The 20,011-nt window shown below is 51.4% G+C and overlaps 2 protein-coding genes across 12 annotated transcripts in view; both read left to right on the top strand.

Annotated features, from left to right (window-relative positions):
• Positions 1-3,600, top strand: part of EPB41L1 (erythrocyte membrane protein band 4.1 like 1) — a 68,251-nt gene extending 64,651 nt beyond the window's left edge. For all 11 annotated transcript variants that reach the window (XM_059862383.1, XM_059862378.1, XM_059862386.1 and 8 more), the window contains one exon: positions 743-3,600. In XM_059862383.1, coding sequence (XP_059718366.1) covers positions 743-751 — 9 coding nt within the window. In that variant the 3' untranslated portion in view covers positions 752-3,600. The remainder of the gene's footprint in view (positions 1-742) is intronic.
• Positions 3,601-4,852: 1,252 nt separating this feature from the next.
• On the top strand, positions 4,853-11,677 carry AAR2 (AAR2 splicing factor). The gene is made up of 3 exons (XM_059862368.1): positions 4,853-5,646; positions 7,134-7,363; positions 9,790-11,677. The coding sequence occupies exons 1-3, from the start codon at positions 4,899-4,901 to the stop codon at positions 9,955-9,957; spliced, it is 1,146 nt and encodes a 381-aa protein (XP_059718351.1). The 5' UTR covers positions 4,853-4,898; the 3' UTR covers positions 9,958-11,677.
• The last annotated feature ends 8,334 nt before the right edge of the window (positions 11,678-20,011 follow it).

The raw sequence follows: 20,011 nt of genomic DNA, 5'->3' as shown, positions 1-20,011 counted from the left end.
AAATTATATTTTCTTTACAAAAACTGTACAGGCTTTCAGTCCCACTCAGATCCCCAGGTATACACACATAGGTGTAGGCAGCAGCATGCAAGGTTTGCACCTCCCTGCAGACACCCCAAAGCTGTCACAGTCCCAGACACTTCTCTAGGGCTTGGGGGGTCCTGGCCCACCCTGAACCCCCTCTTTGACCCCATTCCCCCTGTCAGCCAGGAGATGCAGCTCCTCTGGTTTGGCACAGCCACCAGACCCCTGTGTGGGAGCAGTGGGAACAGAGGTGGAGAGGAGAAGGAACAGTTTTGGGGGCTCTGGCAGCAGTCAGGCTGCAGGTGCCTTTGGAGAGGCTCCTCGGAACTGGGATTTTCCATTTCTGTATCATATGAAGGTTCTGTTTGGCAGCTTTTAAGCCTGGAAAAGTGACCAGCAATGCAGCTGGGGAGGTCATGAGAGGCTGGTGGAGCTGCCTCACCCTGTCCCACAGTACAAACGAGTCCAGACATTCCTGCATCCACAGGATCAACCCACTTTTAGTTAAATGGCTTAAAGTGAGGGAGCTCCCTTCATGTCCTTCGTGCACAGCACCAGCACAGTGCCTGAATTCCTTCCTATTACCAGAGCTCCTGCTAATTAAATGCAAACTGTGGCCCCAAGTGTTTGCAAAGTTTCTGTCCAGTGCCCTCATCCAAAGAGGAGCCTCCATGGACTGCCACTCCATGACTTGGTCCTTTCCATCTGCCTTGCACAGGAATCTTGACCAACATGTTCCTGGAAGCCAACATCTGTATTCCAACCTGGAGAACAGGGGAGAAGGAGCCTTCATGCTGGATTTAGCAGCAAGACACAGACATCCTGGCTGCAATGTTCATGGCAAGAGACAAAAATTTTTAAAAAAGGAATAGCAAAAATATTATATATATATATATATATATACACACATACATACATATATATATATATATATATATATATATATATATATATATATATATAAACAGGAAACAAAATGCATCCTTGCACTGCTGCTATATGCTGGAAATGAATAGCAAACAACACCACCAACAAACAAAGCCAACCCTCTGCAGATAAATGGAAGAATTTCCTGGATTGGTGATCAAATCAGATTTAAAGTCATAATAATAACAATAATCTTGGTAACAATACAATAAGCCACCATCTTGCATGTTACATGAAAGGACACACAATCATGAGTTCATTTGTTGCACACTGAATGGAAAGGAAAACTGCTTTGCAACAAAGCAAGTAAGCAAACTGAAGTAAAAAACCACAAGCAGAAGCAAAACCATTCCCCACCTCTGGAAAGAAGAGAGAAAAACATTCAAGTTACGACCTTAGAGTTATTTTCCAATTCACAAGTGTCGTTTCGCCCTTCTCCTTATTCCATGCTGGTTTTTTGCATTTTTTGGGGGTTCTGTTACCTCTTTCCCTTCCCTTCCTTATCTTCTCTGTGCACTTGTCCAACCTCTTGTTCTCTGAAGGTATTTAGGAATGGGTTTCATTTCAAACAAAGCAAATAATATGTACATGGTTCCTCATCTCTAACGAGCAGCCTGTGGGGTTTCCTATGGATGTGCATTTCAGTTCTGTATATTATTCTATATAACAGAGGGGGAGGGAGGGAACAATGCTGAAACAATTCAACAGTGCTGGTACAGACGATGCCAACATTTTTAAAGGTTAACTATTGGATTGACTGTAGTTGGTGTACTTGGAGACTCTTAGATCACCCGTGGGACTCTGAGTCCTGCAGGAAGGAATGGGAAAGGTTTTGGCTGCTGCTGGCTGTGGGGGAAGGGGAGAGGGTGAGGGGCAGGAATGTCCTGCTGGTGATGTGCAGTGTGTGGTGGTGAGGTTTGGAAGGGCAGCGTCACCTGGAGGGGAGGCTTCAGCTCCGAGAGCCATAGGCAGGATGGGCTCCCAGCCCCCAGAGCCACAGGGTCAGCTGGGAGCGAGGTGGGAGCTGCAGGGCTCCGGGCTCCCCTGCAGGAGCCCTGCCAGCTGGGGGTGGGGTTTGCTTCGTTTCTGGATCCCAGTAATGGAGGTACTTGAGTTTTGTAGTAGGGTCAAAGGCAGAGGGGCTGCTTGTGCCCTGCCTCCCCCACTGCCAGGGGTGTGATGGCAAAGGGCTGGGGACAGCGCTGGCAGGGCCGTGGCAGTGCTCCCCTGTCTGCCTAGGGACAGGCAGTGCAGGGAGTGTGCTGTGTCCATCCCTGCAGAGTGTCCCCAGCATCCCAGGCTGGATGGGAGAGCCCAGGAGGTGTCAGTGGAGCTGCTCCCAGCTCAGCCTTCAGCCGAGGCTCCTCCAGGGCTGCCTTTGGAAGGGGACCGTGGGTCAAGCCCAGGGCCCTGTACACTGTGAACCAGGCAGTTCGGGTAGGCTCCCAACCAAAACCAGAAAGGAAAGGAAAGAAATGGGTTTCCTTCTTGGAATTGTCTCTAGCTCCTGCAGAAACAGAAGGGCCCATGATTCTGCACCATATTGCCTTTAGTCTCCCACCCCTGACACAGGCTGTGCCCAGGCCCGGGTGTGTTGTGCCAGGCCCTGCCAGGGCTCGCAGGATGCCCGAGCAGGAGTGCCTGAGCCACAAGGAGGCCGTGGGCAGCCCCTGCTCCCACCTGCGCTGCCCAGCAGGGAGCTGCTCCTGGGCAGCTGCTCCCCAGTGACTCTGTTCTTCTGGCAGAGAGGCATGGAAGGCAAGAGCACAGGGGCTCTGCCCAGCTGCCAGCCACGTACCTCCAGAGAGCACAGCCCCAGCCTCAGAGCACTTAGGGCAGCTGCAAAGAGGCTCCTTTTCTCTCGTTTGTTTTCCCAATGCACCCAAGCCGGCCGTGCCCAGCAGTGGCACTGCCAGGGCTGCTGGAGGGTGCTCACCATGGCACAGTTCAGGGTTGGGGGAGCCCACCTCGCTGGGGCACCTCCACAGCCCACCCGAGGCTGCTGTGAGCCTGCAGAGTTGATTTTGGTGTGGTGCCCAGCCTGGGAAGTGAAGGCTGCCCTGGGATTGAGCAGCCTTCCAGAGTGAGGCTCCCTGTGCTTGGGCTGCTGTCAGTTCTGTTTGCAGTGAGCAACCCCTGGCTCCCGCAGCGTGTTCATGGGTGGCACTGTCAAAGCCTTTTTTTTTCTTAAAAAAGAAGAAAAAAAGGACAGAAAAAAAGCTCACTGCTTGTTCTCCTGGCAAGGTGTGGCTTACTGCTGCTCAGCCCAAGCCCATCACCACACTCTGTTTCAGATAGCTGACCACTGCTTGTTTTCTTCCAGGGGCCTTTTCTGTGGAAAGGGGTGGGAGACATGAGTGCCTGTTTTTACCCAATCCCACAAATTCATTCTGAACCTGGCCTGCGATTGCATGAGTAATAATAACAGTAACAATAACAATAATAATAATAATAATATTTATTTTTATTTGAGAAGCACCTTACCAACCAACTGCAACGCTCTGTTGTTCCTTCACTAACTCTCCTCTTCCCTTGTTCTCCCTCTCCCCCTTTGGTCATACTCCTTTTCAGTGCTCGGTGGTGTATGCGTGTGTGCTCACTGTTCTTGTATTCAATAAAAGTGAAATAAATGTGTTTGATGCTAAATCAGCCATGGGTCTCGGTGGATTCTTTCCTGCTGAGAGGATGGAGAAGGGAAGGGAGAACCTTGCAACAGGAGCACTGCACATGGAAATACTGGGCTTTGTCTAAAGAGAAGATGGTAGAAATCACAGAATCCCAGAACAGCTTGGGCTGGAAGGGAATATAAAGCTCATCCTGTTCCATCACCTGCCGTGGACAGGGACACCTTCAACTAGACCAGGATGCCCCATCCAGCCTGGCCTTGGACACTGCCAGGGATCCAGGGGCAGCCACAGCTGCTCTAGGCACCCTGTGCCAGGGCCTGCCCACCCTCCCAGGGAATAATTCCCTCCCAATATCCCATCCAGCCCTGTCCTCTGGCAGTGGGAAGCCATTCCCCGTTGTCCCAAGGCCCTCTCCAGCTCTCCTGGAGCTCCTTTAGGCACTGGAAGGGGCTCTGAGCTCTCCCTGGAGTGTCCTCCAGGTGAGCACCCCCAGCTCTCCCAGCCTGTCCTAGAGCAGAGGGGCTCCAGCCCTTGGAGCATCTCCATGGCCACCTCCGGACTCCAACATCTCCACAACCCTCCAGAGCTGCAGAGCCCAGAGCTGGACGCTGTTCTTAGGTGGGCTCTCAGCGCATCAAGGGCAGATGAAGATGTTGCCAGGTCGGAAACTGCAGCTGCTGCAGCCGGGAGCGGCTTCGTGTGGCGGGTGCTGAGCCTGGGACACAGCGCGGGGCAGCGAAGGTGCTTGTGAGAATGCTCGGGATGCGGGGAGTGCTGGGAACTGCCCATCTCTGGGGACCCCGAGCCTGTCTGCTGTTCTGGAAGGGAGGACGCGGTGCTGGGACAGTGTCTGTGTGTCACAGTGAAGGTCCCCGTGTGTCTGTCCGGGGGGGCCTCTCGGTCCATCAGTCCCAGTGACGGCTCTTGTCCGTCTGTCCCGCTGGGGGGGTGGAAGCACGGGGGCCCAGGGGAATGGCAGGACTGCGGGCCGGTTTTGGGGACAATGGGTCAGCGGGGAGCAGCCGCCAGCCACGGAGAGACAGAGGGGAGCAGCCCCCAGCCGGGGCTGGGCGGAGGGGACAGGGACCGAGCCGGGGATGGGCGGAGGGGACAGGGACCGAGCAGGGACCGAGCCGGGGTCGATCGGGGGCACTTCCAGCTGTCCACCGGACGCCGCCGCAGCGCAGCTCGGGCAGCGCAGCCCGGCCCCGCCCGAGAGCGCCGCAGGGCCGGGGCCGGGCGGGCGGAGGCTCCTCCCGCCGCCGTGCCCGGAACCGCCGAGGCCGGATATCCGGGCAGGGTCGCGGGGTGCTCGGTGCCATGGCGGCCCTGCGGTCGGACCCCGAGCTGGCCCGGCAGCTCTTCTTCGAGGGCGCGGCCGTGGTGGTGCTGGACGTGCCCGAGGGCACCGAGTTCGGCATCGACTACAGCGCGTGGGCCGTGGGGCCGCGGTTCCGCGGCGTAAAGATGGTGCCGCCGGGGCTGCATTTCGTGCACTGCAGCGCGGCCGGCGCCGGCGGGCGAGACGCGGGGCCGCGCTCCGGCCGCTTCCTCAGCCTGCGGCGCCGCGAGGTGCGGGTGCTGCGCTGGGACCCCGCGGGCGAGGCCGTGCGGCCCGAGCCGCCCGAGCAGGGCGAGGCGCTGCGGGACAGCCTGCGGGAGCTGGACCCCTTCCTGGGGCCCTACCCCTACGAGACGCTGAAGAAGTGGGTGTCGTTGAGCAGCTTCATCAGCGAGGCGGCGGCCGAGGAGCTGCAGCCCGAGAGCGGCCTGATCTGCGCCTTCGCCGAGGTGCTGCCCGAGGCGGCGGGGCGGCACACGCGGGACCGCGCCGGGCAGCGCCGGCCGCCGCTGGGCGCCGAGTGCCGCAGCTACGCCGAGGGCATGGCCCGGCTGCCCCGCATGCGGCCGCGAGCCGGCACCCAGATCCGCTTCTCCGAGCTGCCTCGGCAGGCCTTCCCCGACGGGGCCACCCCCGAGGAGATCACCCGGCACAGCATGGACCTGAGCTACGTCCTGCAGCGAGTGATGGAGCAGCGCTACCCCGGCCGGCCGCTGGGCCTGCTCGGTGAGCCCCGCCCGGGGAAATGGCATTTCTGTGCTCGGGGGTGCAGCCTGTGCCTGCTCCCTGGCGCGCCGAGGGGCCTCTTCAGTGCGGGACAGAAGTTTATGGAGTTTTTAGCAGCCATAGGGGCTGTTCCCATGGCCTGGAGGAGGCTGAGGCCAGAGCTGCAGCTTCTCCCGAGGGGCAGCTGAGATCTCTCTTCTGTGTGACCAGGGAGAGCACCCGAGGGAACGGCTGGAGCTGTCAGGGGAAATTTTGGTTGGATACTAGGAAAAGGTTCTTCCCCAGAGGGTGCTGGCACTGTCCAGGCTCCCCAGGGAATGGGCACGGCCCCGAGGCTGCCAGAGCTCCAGGAGGATTTGGACAGCACTGCCAGGGATGCCCAGGGTGGGATTGTTGGGGGGTCTGGGCAGGGCTGGGGCTGGGCTGGATGATTCTTGTAGGTCCCTCCTGACTCAGGATATTCTGTCATTCTGTTCTGTGACTCTGATATGGGAACATGGTGCTGCAGCCCAGATTGCCCCAGATGAAGTCAAAAGCAGCTGTCAGAGGTGGCCCTGGTGTCTGGCACCTTACCTGTTCAGGGAACCTCTTGAGGAACCTCCCAGGACCTTACAGAGTCCTGGGAGCATCGAGTGGGGATGGGCACCCCCAGCCCCTCGTTCCTGTTAGGGAGGGGTTGTGGGCCTCGTTCCTGCTGCAGGGACCAGCCCCTCCTGGCCTGGCTCCGTCTGTGTGCTCCATGTGCTGCTGGTGACAGTGGCAGTGCCCGGGCTGTGCCAGCCCTGCTGTGGGGACACCACACCTCCCAGAGCTCCACTGCTCTCCAGCCTGTTTTGCAACCTGTGATACAAATAAATGCTGGGTTTGTGGAGGTCCTGGATCAGGGTTTTGTTTTGTTGCAGGATGGAGGGAGAAGCCCTCCCAGCGGGAACCCAGGTTTGGAATAAGCCTTTGTTTGTCCATTCTTTCATTTTTTGTACATTAACGTTATACAATTTACTTGTTTTCAAAATTACCAAAGACAACTGTAGGATGTAGAGAGAACAAATTACCTTAGGGAATGGTGGCAAAGCAGCTGATACCAAGCATCCAGTGTGATGAACCCTGACCCTTAATTCAACAAGGCAAACACAGTCTTTGAGGCACTGCTGACCTCTCTCAGAATTCCAGGACAGTGCTGTTTGCAGTCCCGTGTGGTGCTGAACACTCACAGAATAACAGCAGGGCCTGCCTTGTTGTTTGGTGGTGTTTGCTGTCTGTAGAGTCCCTCTCCAGTGCTGATAGTCACAGTTACAGGTGACCTGCCCCATCCTGCTTTGCTTTGCCCCAGCTGAAGAGCAGCACAGGGTCAGTGTTTGATGTATGAATGCCCTTTGTAAAAGCCAGAGTTTAGAAATCATTTGCAGAGCTTTGGGGAGGACACATTCCCAGGATATCTGTTTAGTCTTACGTGTTTTGTTATGTTTCCCTTCTCTGAACTCACACAGCTGAGTTGCAGTTTGCCTTCATCTGCTTCCTGATTGGGAATGTGTATGATGCCTTTGAGCACTGGAAGAGGCTCCTGAACATCCTGTGCCGCTCAGAGGAGGCCATGGGGAAGTACCAGGACCTTTACATCAACCTCATTTCTGTGCTCTATCACCAGCTCAACGAGATCCCAGCAGATTTTTTTGTGGACATTGTCTCCCAGGACAACTTTTTAACCAGCACCTTACAGGTGTGTTTGGGGCTGTTCCCTGGGAAATGGAGTGGGAGGAAGGGCATCATCAAATCTGGGGAGAAGCTGCCAAAGGAATTCCAAAGCTGTGTGGGAGATGGGAGCCTGTCTGAGCACACAGGGCTTTACTTGGGCTTTTTCCCTCTGTTATTCAGCAGGAAATTCTGCTCAGCAGCTACAGGAGAGGCTGGGCAACTGCACCGTGGTTTCTGTTTGTTTAATTTTTCCAAAGGGCCATTCATTTTTCAAAAGAAAAAACAACACACAAAGCTTTGGCATGAAGGACTGATGATGCTGATTTTTGGAATGGTTTGCTCAGTGTGCAGGGGAGCTGCAGCAAAGCTTTATTGAGCTAAGGGCAGGGATAGTGTTTAAGAAGCTTTTCCATTGCTTAGCACAGCTGAGGATTTCCTGTAGTCAAGTTCTTATCCAGAGGGAATTTATGGTTATTCCAAAATACAAAAGGTGCTGCCTCTGCTGAGGCAGGTGGGGCAGGTCTGTGCCTCAGCCCCAGCGAAAGCAGTAACCCCACTGCTGGTGACCATGCTGGCAGTGCAGCAAACAGGCTTAGTTTACAAAAAAGAGCCCAAGTCAGACACACTGATAAAGATGAGCAATGGGAACCAGCCCAGCAGGAAGCTCTGCTGCAGGTGCAGTTCCATTCCTCTCCTTGTTGACCCCGAGTTCTTGCTGTACTTCTGGAGAAGGTGAAAGTGTTTGGGTTCAATTGCTGGGTAAAATGTTTTGGGAAGCATTGCTTTAATCAAGTGGCTTTCAGATTTTTCAGTTCTGATTCTTAGAAGTCTCGGGAGGGTTTTAATTTACATTTTATTTCTGTTGGTAGATTTTTTTCCATCCCACTACAGGACAGGACAGCCCAGCTGTGTTTGCAGCATGCTCAGAGCAGTGCTGTCAGTTTCCAGCAGTACCCAGAACATGGCACCAGCCATTCTCTCCTGCTGAGGGCAATTTGGGAAACACTTATTGCTGCTTCTGGCTGCCCGAGTCTTGTCCATCCCAGGGCTCCCTCAGTCTGTGTTTCACTCCCTCAGCAGGAGCTGTGCTGGTGTCAGGATCACCCCTAAGCCCTGGCAGGAGTCACCACATTCCCCTTGAAGACTGAGCCCCTCCTCACTGAGTTCTCCGCTGCTCTGCTCCCGTGGGATTTCATAAAGTGGAGCCAGGGAAGCTCTGGGCCTTGCCTTACCCCACTTCACACACAGCCTTCAGAATTCTCTGCCTCAGCTGGCCCTGGGCAGATCCTCAGAGCTGTGGGGAGAGCATTGTCTCTGCAGCTCCTGCTGAGCTCTGGAAGCAGCAACTTCATTTTTGGAGTTTGAGCCAAGGCAAGAAGAGCACAGCACAGCCACCAGTGACTCTGCAGCCCTACCAGTGCTTGAAGAAAAAACACCAGCTTGGTGAAATAACTAATTTAATGTGCAGTTCATTGAGAAGAAGTAGGAAGTAAAATCTTCTAATTTTTTTTTTCCCTACCAGCAGCATTGCTGTGTAAGAATTCTGTTAGAAAGAGGCAGTTTTCCAGTAGAATGAGCAAGTAAAAGGCAAATGTTCATCCACAAAGCAGAGGACTTTGCTGCTCATTGTCAGTGTTTTATCCAGCTTCCAGTAAATAAGAGGCTGTGTTTTCCCCAGAGGAATTTCTTTTTATGGCAATTAGTTCTGGTTCAGGAGTTCAGGAGGAGCAGAGCCAGGCTGGGCTGGGCTCTGGGGCTCAGTGCTCTGTTCATCACACAGGTGCTTTCCCCCTGAGGTCCAGCAGAGGCTGTGAATTTGTGACATGTCAACAGCTTTGTGTTTGGGGATGGAAGGCAGAGGTTCCTCCACACTGCAGCACCCTGTGCACAAGGGCATGGCTGTGCTGGGGATAACCAAGCTTCTTCCAGACAGCTCCCATTCTTTTCTGACATTCAAGGTATTTTCATTAAGTTTCTTCTGTGTCCTGAAGTCTTAGTAATACCATGTTACAAAAATACTTTGGGAGATCTCTCCCCATGGAAATGAGGGGTGCAATTATTTGCTGGCCTTTTGGACACTTGCTGGAAGTTTGCCGACTTGTATTTGAATTTTTTAAAATGCCTTCTATCAAGAAGTTTTCCTGAGCTCACCCTTTGGCATATTTCAGAATTGCACAGTACAAAGTCAGTAACAAACACCCTCCTGCTTCAGACCAAGCTCTCACCTGAGTGCGGATGTGTGCGACGCTGGCTCGGTGGTGTGAGGGCAGGATGGGCTTGGCCTGTGCTGTGCCAGGTGTGGGCTTTGGTTGGGTCCCCCAAAGCTGCAGCAGTCCCAGGGTGTAGATCCCAGCCTGGCTCTCTCCTGGTGCTCCCTGGTGTCCCTGCAGGGAGGGGGTGCCCAGCTGGGGCCGTGGCTGGGCTCTCCCTGACCTCTGCACTTTGTTTCAGGTGCTGTTCTCCAGCACGTGCAGCTCTGCTGTGGATGAGGCTCTGAGGAACAAGGCTGAGAAGTTCAAGGCTCACCTGACAAAGAAATTCAGATGGGACTTTGAGGCAGAGCCTGATGACTGTGCCCCTGTGGTGGTCGAGCTGCCTGAGGGTGTGCAGGTGGACTGAGCCAAAAGCCCCCTTAGGAGCAAACAGCTTCTAAAATGACCCTTTCCTTCTCTTCTCCAACCCTGCCAGCTTCTTGAGGGCTGTGTCTTGAAGCTGATCCTCTTTCTGCTGGAGAAGCCGATGTGGGAAACCCAGGAGGATGCTGAGCTTTGTGAGGAGCCCAGAGGTGTTGGAGGAGTTTGAGTGTTGCCATGTGGCAGCTTTGGACACGTTGGGGTTTTCCCAGCCCTCCTGCAGTGTGTCCTCCTAGAACACAAGCCACAGACAAAGTCACAGAATCATTGAAGTTCCAAAAGACCTTTTGATATCATGGAGTTCAACCCTAAACCTGACACTGCCACAATCCTCCTGCACTCAGCTGTCCTTTGCATCCCTGCTCTCCTCTCCTGCTGGGCTGGAGCTGATGCCCTGCTTGGGGAGCACCTCTGCTTTAGGGGTGTGTCTTGGTTTGAACAGACAGGTGTCTGCTAAGGAAGGCAGGAGCCTCCCCTGAAATGGAAAATGTAAACGCCCTCCATCTGAATTGTCATAATTTTGAAATTAAGGGGCTCTCAGGCAACGATATGGGAGCAGAAATAACAGTAGGAAGAAAACAACAATAAAACAAACAATGCAGTAATACAAAACAACCCTGCCAGAGTCAGGGTGGTGGCACAGTCCCATCCCAGGGGGGCTCAGCCCTCCTGCAGTGCCAGCTGTTTTTCTGCTGGAGCAGGGTAACTGCACAAGGGGGGAGTTTTCCTCTGCAGCTCCAGGGCTGCTGGAGATGGGCCTGCTCTCCCTCTGGGAATGCAGGGCAGCAGAAAGCTGCTCCTCTGGGAATGCAGTGGGCAAAGGCTGCTGGGCTGTTCCCAGGTCAGATTGGATCCAGGTAGGAATGCTTGGCTCCTCCCCTGGGATGATGGAATTTGATCAGCCATGCAGGGACATGGACAGAAGATAATAAATAATTAATGGCCCATGAACAGCAGAGATCTCCTTGAGGGAGGATTGGTTGTGGAAGAGATAAAACTGCCCAATGAACAGCAGAGAACTGCCCCAGCTCTGACAGGTGGGAAATAGAGCACACATATTTTACAATCCCAGACAGCATCCAACCCCCAAACTGCTCTTCATTCCTTCTCCCTGCTCCACAGGCTCACTGGTGCTGGACAAACTAGAGTGTTGAGTCCCAGGGACAGTTTCCAGATGTGGGGCCTCTGGCTTGTCCTGCACCATGGATTGCTGCTGCTTGTCTCATCCACCTGCAAATCCAGGCATGAGCGATGTGCAGCTCTCCTGTCACAGTGTGGCACAACTCCCTTCCTTACTGGTGTGACAGGTGAGCAATGCCATGGCTGACCCTCACAATTAAAGGGCAAATAGCCTGTGTGTATGTTAAGAAATGTTTTATAGATTTATAGTTATGTTTTACTCCCTTGTTTTGTTATCAGGGGTGCCCTGGGTTTGGGACATTTGGGAGGGTTGGCTCATTCCTATGGCAGCACCTGAGCTCCAATCAGGATTTGAGGAAGAGATCTCCACCACTGGGCAGTGGAGGAGTCGATGGACAGAGCTTTGGGAGGATCTAAAGGGTTAAAAGGTGGAACCTCCTTGGTGTGGGTGAGTACAGGGTGGGAAAGATCCTCTGCTCCTGGCACTGCAATATTTTCTCTATTCAGTCTTCTGTTGTATTTTTGATAAGGTTTTAATAAACCTTTTACATGTTTTGAGAGTATAATTTCTCACATTGGGGAAAAATTTTTAAAATTAAGGGTATATAAAGCTTTTCTCAACCTCATCTGAGGTGTTGCTTGGGCCACTCCCCCATTCTGTTGATCTAGATTGCATTTTAGAGTGTGGTGTGTCCTTTCAACAATTGTCTGACTCATGGGGGAATAGGGAATTCCAAAAGTGTGGTGAGCACCCCAGTCCATCAGAAACGTGGCCAATTTTTGAGCTGTGTATGCAGTGCCATTGTTACTCCCACAGTGACTTCCCTGTTACTGCCACCCCCTCCTGCCCACTGCCAGGGCACCAGGCAGGGCACCTCTGTCTCTTTTGGGCTGGGTTGGTGCCCCTGGTTCCACCCTGGCTCTGGGAATCTCTTGGGGTGGTTCTGCAGCTCAGGCTGGGTTTGTGCAGCCCTCGAGCAGCTCTGGTTTGTGGGGTGTCAGGTGTGAGCCAGGGGGTTCCTGCTCTCTAAAAACAAACTGAAGGGGAAAGGGAGCAGGTGGGAAGGTGCAGAAAGCTTGGCAATGCTGTGCTTTGGAATTGAAGTTAGCTCAGGGCTAATTTTTTTTTTGAACCAGCAATTCTTCCTTGGGGCTTTCTCTTGTCCTGCTTAAGGGTAAGTTGAATTTCTGTTCTTTGCTCGGTGTTTTGCTGTGGCAATCCCGCCTGTCTCTGTCCACTGTGCACCAGTTCCAGTCTTTCTGGTTTTATTAGGGTTTTCTGGTGTTTGTTGTTATTGTATCCTTATTTTTCTTCAGAAATAACACAATAGAAATCCATTTGTGCCTCCAACAGCTCCCAGGAGGGAGAGGTTTTCCAGGGTCTCTTAGACACACACCATCTTTGTTTGGAGCATTGTTTATATCTGCTGTGCTTTGGCAGCTGCACAGGGCTTGGCCCAGCTGCTGCAGATGGACTGGCTGGCACCCAGCTCCTGGAATATGGAAAAAGATGTAGTGGAGCTCCTTGATTCCCCTCTCTGAGAAGGAAATCATTTACTCCTGGTACTACTGGCAGTTGTCAAACAGTCTCAGTGGCTCCTTGGGCAGCCCTGCTCCTGCAGAAGGGATGTGCTGGCTCTGGCCATCCCTTCCTGCCACGCTGAGCTCTTCCACAGCCACTCCTGCTCTCCTCCAGGAGCCTCCTGTCCTGCTCTGCTGGATCTGGGAGCTGCCTGTGAGAAAAGGGGGCACCAGCCGGGCTGGGGTAAGAGCAGAAGTTTTCCAGAATAAAAATCCATTTTGATTTAGGTGAAATGTCAATCTTTGAGTTAAGTCTGTAGCTTGCAAACATAGCTCTTAGTCTGACTGCCTGTTCTCCCAAAAAGCCTATGCTGGGAGAAGCTGCTGCAGCCAAAGGACAGAAATAAGGGGGGGGGGGCAGACAGACTGAGAGAAGGCAACCTGACCCAGGAACTCCTTCTGATAAAGAAGAATTAGTGGCAAAGGCCACGCGAAGTCAGTGGAATGAATATATATGAACCTGTTGTGAAATTGCTCACATATGTGTTTGAGAAGGAAATAAAAAAGGATCTGGAGTTGCCAGAGGCACGCATGTCATCTTAGGAGAACGATTCCCACATGTCCAGCGCTGTGATAAACATACCGGCTTTACAACTGTCACCAAGTTGTGGAGTTTGTTTGTTCAGCAAATCAGGGGCTGGGCAGGGCTGGGGATGCTCCACAGAGGCTTCGCTGCAGGGGCCTCATTAGGACAGCGCTAATGAGCAGGAAGGCAGCCTCCATGCAAATGAACCCCATGTGGGTCAATCAATGGAAGGAAAAATCCATGGGGCCGCTGCTCTGGGTGCCCTGGTCCCGCCCCTGCCCTGCCCAGTGCGCTCCAGTGGAGCTGCAGCAGGATTGCCCTGAGTGAAAAATGCCAATCGCTTGGTTTTAAAGTGTTTAAAAGTTTAATAGTAATAAAATTGTTATAAAGATAGCAATATAATTAGAGTAATAAAAATTTTGGATAATTGGGATTAGGACAATATGAGACAATAGAAACAAAAGAGTTATGGACAGTCCAGGTACCTCTTTTTGGGCAACATAAGCCCGAAAAAGGACCCACGTTAACAGAGGATTAACCCTTCAAAGAAATAGCCTGTTGCATATTCATACACCTCATACATGATGCATAAATTCCATTCAAACACAGAATTCTGTCTGGTCGGTGTCAGCTTCTTCTGAATCCTAAATGGCATCCTCAGAGCTCAGCAAGGCTGGAAGAAGTTGGTTTCTTCTGATAATGAAGCAATAAATTCTCTTTCTCTGAAAGATTTCGGTGTCCTGTGGCTGCTATTTGGTGTGAGTACCTCATTCCTTTCTTAAAGAACTATCCCACCTACAGAGTTCCTATTTTAACTACAAAAGTTACCTTTTAACTACAAAACTACATTTACCATACTAATAATATGTTAATACAGCACTACTCATCAATACAGCAAATACACATTGTAAATATCTGCGTAGGGTCATATCAGATGCACTTTTCACACCCTGCATCCTGCAGGGCTGGCACCTTCCCTGGAGCTGAGCCCCAGCTGGGAACCACCCCCTGAGCCACAGCCCCAGCCAGGCCCTGGCAGGAAGGGACAGGGACAGAACGAGGCTGCCTTCCCTAGCTCCATCCTGGGAGGTGCCCCTGTGTCACTGTCATATTTTATGAAAAATGCCTTCAACAGGATTTTCCTCCTGAGAAGCTGAGAAGCCTCAGAAAAGAAACGTAAACAATAATTGGAATGTGCTTTGGAGGTTGCTTACCAGCAGGTGCATCTTTGATTGGTTCCATGTGAATTGTTTTCAATTAATGACCAATCCCAGTCCAGCTGTGTCAGGACTCTGGTCTGTCAAGAGTTTTTATTCTCATTCTTGTTTAGCCTTCTGATGTCTCTTTTCTCTTTCTTTAGTATAGTTTTAGTATATCATTTTCTTTTAATATAATATCATAAAATAATAATTCAGCCTTCTGAGAACTTGGAGTCAATTCTCATCTCTCACCTTATCCTGGGGACCCTCACATCAACACCACAACAACTGCAGACCACACCACCCCTGTGTCCTGCACAAACTGGGAATGTGTCACACACTGCTGGGACACCTTCCAGCCCCCAGAGCCCTGAAGGCACAGCCTGAAATGTTCCCCCTGGCTGAGGGAGCTGGAGCTCTCCCAGGGCCAGGCAAGGCTGCCCTGCAGGAGGAAGGTGCCAGCAGCTCCAGTGCCCCCCAGTGCCCCTCTGCAATTTGCTCTCGTGTCTGCCTGGACAGTTGATGTCTCCTTCCAGCACAGCCATGAAATAATTCAGGAAATCAGCTGGTGTTTGTAAAGGAGGATTAGTGAAGAGTGGGAAGATGAGGGAGGGAGCCTGGAGCCCCTCAAACCCCCTGGGCTGGAGGTTGAGGTTAGGCTTGGGAGGCACTGGTTGCCCCTGGCACGTGTGGGGCTGGCCAGAACAGGTGTAGTTCTATCCTATCTAAAGGATTTTTAGCATTTTTTAGTATTTTTTCCTCCCCCCGAGGACAGGTTTAGTCACACTAGTTGATTTTTAATAGCTAAAGCTGCTTCTCCTCCCAGCTGTGATGGCTGTGCCCCCTTTTGGGGGAGAGCAGCTTAGAGAGGATTGCTTTGATTTTTATACATTACAGTAAATACAAAAGCAGGCTTCAAGTTTCTAAATAAATAAATGAAATAAAAGGAAATTGTCTTTGGTCTCTATTCAAAAATCCCTGATTTCCCTCAGCTGAGGAGCAGCTGGAAGTGCAAGGAAGAGCCTGGAGCACCCAGGAGAGCTTAACCTGGGTGGAGCTGTGGGTACACAGGAGGCTGAAGAATTTGGAAAAGAGGCATGTAATGGATATTATTGAAAAAGCTGAGTTTGGAAGAGACATCCCTTCCCAGCAGACATGGATTTGTGGAGGTTTCATATGATACACAAAACAAGAGCTGTTTCTTTTGACTGGACAGAATTGGGGATTCTTTCTGCACTTCAGCAAGCAAAAAGGGGGCATATCTGTTGGGAAAGGAGCTCTGGGGCACAGGACTTTCCTTGAGAATCTGACCTGTTTCATCCTGTCAAGATTTTTTTTCTCTCTCTCTCTCTTTTTTTTTTTTTTTTTTAATGAAATTATCTTTGTTTAAACAAAGGCATGAAGTGACGGGACAAGGGGGAATGATTTCCCAGTGCCAGGGAGCAGGGTTAGATGGGATATTGGGAAGGGATTCTCCCCTCTGAGGGTGGGCAGGCCCTGGCACAGGGTGCCCAGAGCAGCTGTGGCTGCCCCTGGATCCCTGGCAGTGCCCAAGGTCAGCTTGGATGGGGCTTGGAGCAGCCTGGGACAGTGAAGGTGCCCTTGCCATGGCAAGTTGATCTTAAAGGTCCCTTCCAGCCCAAACCATTCTGGGATTCTAAACAGTGGGGATTCCCAGAGATTGTTTCTCAGGAGTCAGTGTTGGGTGCCCCAGGCCAGCCAGGACAGGAATTGCTGTGGGATTCTGCCCTTACTGTGCCATTTGCTCATCCCCTCCCTGGCCTGGCAAGAAGCTCAAATGTCCCAGGAGCAGTGCTGTCAGTGGTGGGAGTTCCTCTTACTTCCCCAAAAATCCCTTTCCATGTGTGCTGGGAGGGAGGGAGGGGCTGCCTGTGCTGCCTTTTTGGGGAGGGTTCCCATGAGCAGCATCCTCAGGGGCTTCAGATCCAACTTGGCTGTTAAAATTTGGCTGGCAGGAGCAAATGAGGCTGCAGAGGGAAAGCTGCTGTGTCAGAGCAGGAGAGGGACCTCTGGGTGGCTCCATCCTCACAGGTTTGGCAGGAACGTCTCTGTGCTCCTGGTCTGTCCCTGTCCCTGTGCTCAGCAGGGAATCCTGGTGCTGCCTAGCACAGCTGGCAGGAGACAGCCTGACTGCAGCGTGGCAGCAGCTCTCTGGCCACAGACAGAAAGAGAAAACTGTCCCAGAATGATGCCTGGGAGAGGCTGTGAGAAAATCAGAGGAAAGAATGAGAAACAATTCTTATCTTACCCTGCTGCACCTGCTATTGTGAACATGTGCAATGTGTTATGGAGATTTGTTTATCAAAGAGTGGTTTCTTAATTAACCAATGGTGATGATGATTGAACTGGAGAACCAATTAGGTAACCTGTAGCAAACTAAGGTATGAAAGTATAGGTTTTTTAATAAAGGTTATCATTATTGATCAGCCTTCTGTAATACATGGAGTCTATATCAATTATTATCCAGCCTGATTGCTGTTACACTGCAGACATTCTAAGGAATTGTTAGCCCAGGGTTATCCTGGGAGTGCTGTGACACATCCTGGGCTGTCCAGAGCATCCCAGCTGGGAGCTGGTGCTTCCCACATGCCCCAATTCCTGCTGGTGTGGAAGGAATCCCCCAGGATTGCCTGGTCCATGGAGCACCAGGGTGTTGGGTCACACCTGAGCCCATACTCAAGACAGCATCATCAGTGGAGCTCAAAATGCTGGATTGGAAATTTCAGCATCAAAACCACAAAAAATCTCACCCTTCTCATGAGACTAAAAATAGAATAAAAGTTTTTAAGCGCCTCTCAGTTGCCCCACCTCTGGGTCAGAAAAGAGTATAATCCAGCAGCAGGGCAGGCTTTGCACCACAGCCCTGCCAGGACCTGATTTTGGGTCAGCTGCTCCCTCCAGGCAGAGCCCGACTGCTCCCAGTGACAGAAAGTGAATTATCCTTTAATAAGGTTTGATGGAGGATTTTATGGGGCCACATTAATATGTATTCACTCAGTGCTGAAACCCTTCTCTGGGAAGGTTCTTAGGCCCTTCAGAGGGGTGTGAGCTGCTCACACACATCCTGTGGGATGGGATGCCCTGCTCTGCCACCCGTGGCCAGCAGCTCCAGAGCAGGGCAATGCCACAAGGACTGCCTGAGCACCTCTGTGAGAGCCACAGATGTCCCTGGGGTGAATTCCTGGTACCTGGGCAGGAGGGGCTGGAGCAGGATGAGCTGACAAACTTTGGGAGAGGAGTCAGGCAGAATTGCTGGGCAGCCCCTTGGGCTCGATTTTTCCCTTTGTGTGAAGCACAGCCTCCTGTCTGGGGGTATTTTTGTTTGTCAGACAGCCACTTCAAGATGATGCTTAAAGTGATGCTTTAAAAAGCATCACTTGAGAGTCTGCTGAGCTCCACAGACTTCTGAGACCTTGCCAGGCAGTCAGTGCAGCAGGGAGCAGTTAAACACGTCACCCAGCTGTGCTGTGTGGTCACTTGGGGGCTCTAATGGCTTTATTTCATTAGCACCTGCTCGCTGGGGAGGGCTCTGTGTGCTCAGCACTGCTGAAGCTCCTCAGTGCTCAGAAGTGTTCATTTAATGCACTGAATTTCTTAACAAGACTGATAACCAGTGTACCTAATGTTCCTTCCGGGGCTCTCACTCGCTTCATTCCTCAGCAGAATCGGGTAGGTCAAGAGCTCTCCATCTTTTGCATTACCAAAAGATGTTCCACCTTCCTTATTATCCACTGTTCCCTGCAAAGATTCTTTTAAACTCCCAAGGGAAAAGCTACCTTTGATTTACATTTTTTTTCTTCCTCTCCCTTTCCTTCTTCAGTGGCAAAACATTTATTGCTGCTTCAAAAGATGAGACAACTCCTCTGATTGTGGCTGGGGTCCTCACCCAGCTCTAGTGAGGCTCAACCATCAGCCTCCCCACCCCTGAGGAGTGGGAGGACATGGAAGGAGATGGAAGGAGATGGAAGGAGATGGAAGGAGATGGAAGGAGATGGAAGATTTTGTCATGCACCAGCAGTAAACCATTTTTTTTCCCCAGGGTCACCACCCAGTTGTCACTAAAGCTGCAGGAAAAACAAAATCTCTCCAACATTTTCAGTGTAAGAGAATCAAGGCATTGCTTCATTCTGGCCAGGATGTGCTATAGAAATCATGGCATCCACACATTGCCCAGGTGTGCAGTTTATATGTCCATCACATATAGACTTTGCTAGAATTTTTACACACACTGTCACAACCCATAGCAATTCATTCGTTCCATGTTCATTGGTCCCACCTCGCTCAGTTCTCAGTATTTGGTTTCCTATTGCTTATCAATCTCTTCACTTTCAATGTTAATTAGGGTCTCATTTTTATCTCTCTTTTCCCCAGACCAGGTATCTCTGACCAAGCCAGGGGTGATGTTTGGGGTTGATGGTCGTTAATGGTCATTATCTTTGGTGTACCTTCTGTGCCACTCCCAGTCTGTTGAGTTTTAAGCTCATCAGACCTTGCCTGCTGGACCAAGCCCTTGAACAGAAAGTTCAGTTCCCTTCCCCTGTGCCAAGGGTGAACAAAACTGACTAAAACTATAAAATAAAACAATTTAAACTTGGTATATTTTCCAAAACAGTGAAAGCATCTTCTGGTGGCTTTGCCTGTGCACCCAGGAGGGTCCCTCAGAGCTGAAGTCCAAGGTGCTCAGCTTGGGCTTCAGGAAAGTTAATCCACAGACATCAGAGGTTTATGTCCAAAAAGGAGACAGAGGAGTCCTTTTTACTTTATTCAAATAAAGGGAGAGGCCATGGGGCATTCCCCCAGGGTTTCTCAAATTTTTGGAGGACAGGTTTTTTGACACTGGCCTTTTTATCCCAATTTCCCAGCCACACTTCTCTTCTCTCTTTCCCCTTTGGCTGAGGTACTTGAGAGGTTCAGACTTCCCAGAATGCCTGACACCAAAGATTTCCCTCTAATGTATAACTCTCCTTTTAATTTTTTAATTCTTATGGAATTCAGAGGTTTCCCCCATTGTTACTTTCATCTTTCAAAATCCAATTTCATTTGTCAGCAAACCTACAGTTTATTTGTGAAGGAAAATATCTTTTCCCATTCATCAATCAGTGGAATCCTTCCCGTTGTTTCTTTTATCTCCCAGTGCTGGTTTTCTCTACCAGCAGACCCACAGCTGGTTTGTAAAGAGAAATCTGCCATTCCTCTCATCAGGCAGGGCAGCTCCTGAGTGTGCATCACTCAGCTGAGGGCCCTGGGCAGGCAGTGGCGTTTGAGCTCAGCTTCTGCCCCTGGTTCTGCCCAGTGCCCTCAGAACCTCCCCTCTGCCTCATGTCCTGGTGGGTGTTATAGATACATAATGTAATATTGGCTTTTTGCAGATATTGAAATGGATTGTATATCTGTAGTGTTAAAGTAACTTTGGTATAAAGATACAGTTTTTATTTCCGTTGTTCATGATCTCAGTGCAAGAGCTGATATCAGTGTGCTTGTGTTCAATGCCTGCTGGGATGGGATAACACCCAAAGCACACAGGATGAGCACACCTGGACACATCTGCCAGCCATCAGCACTCACCCTCTGAA

The sequence above is a fragment of the Haemorhous mexicanus genome, chromosome 18 (assembly GCF_027477595.1).
Source record: "Haemorhous mexicanus isolate bHaeMex1 chromosome 18, bHaeMex1.pri, whole genome shotgun sequence".
In the NCBI taxonomy this organism is placed as follows: Eukaryota; Metazoa; Chordata; class Aves; order Passeriformes; family Fringillidae; genus Haemorhous; species Haemorhous mexicanus.
The sequence above is the reverse complement of the archived record's forward strand: the minus strand, read 5'-3'. Positions and strand labels throughout refer to the sequence as shown.

What these genes read in the sequence shown, in the direction of transcription:
- AAR2 (XM_059862368.1), top strand. Translation starts at nt 4,899, where the DNA reads ATGGCGGCCCTGCGGTCGGACCCCGAGCTGGCCCGGCAGCTCTTCTTC. An exon ending in CCGGCCGCTGGGCCTGCTCG is followed by an intron (nt 5,647 to 7,133) that starts GTGAGCCCCGCC and finishes GAACTCACACAG; the next exon opens with CTGAGTTGCAGTTTGCCTTC. An exon ending in TTTTAACCAGCACCTTACAG is followed by an intron (nt 7,364 to 9,789) that starts GTGTGTTTGGGG and finishes ACTTTGTTTCAG; the next exon opens with GTGCTGTTCTCCAGCACGTG.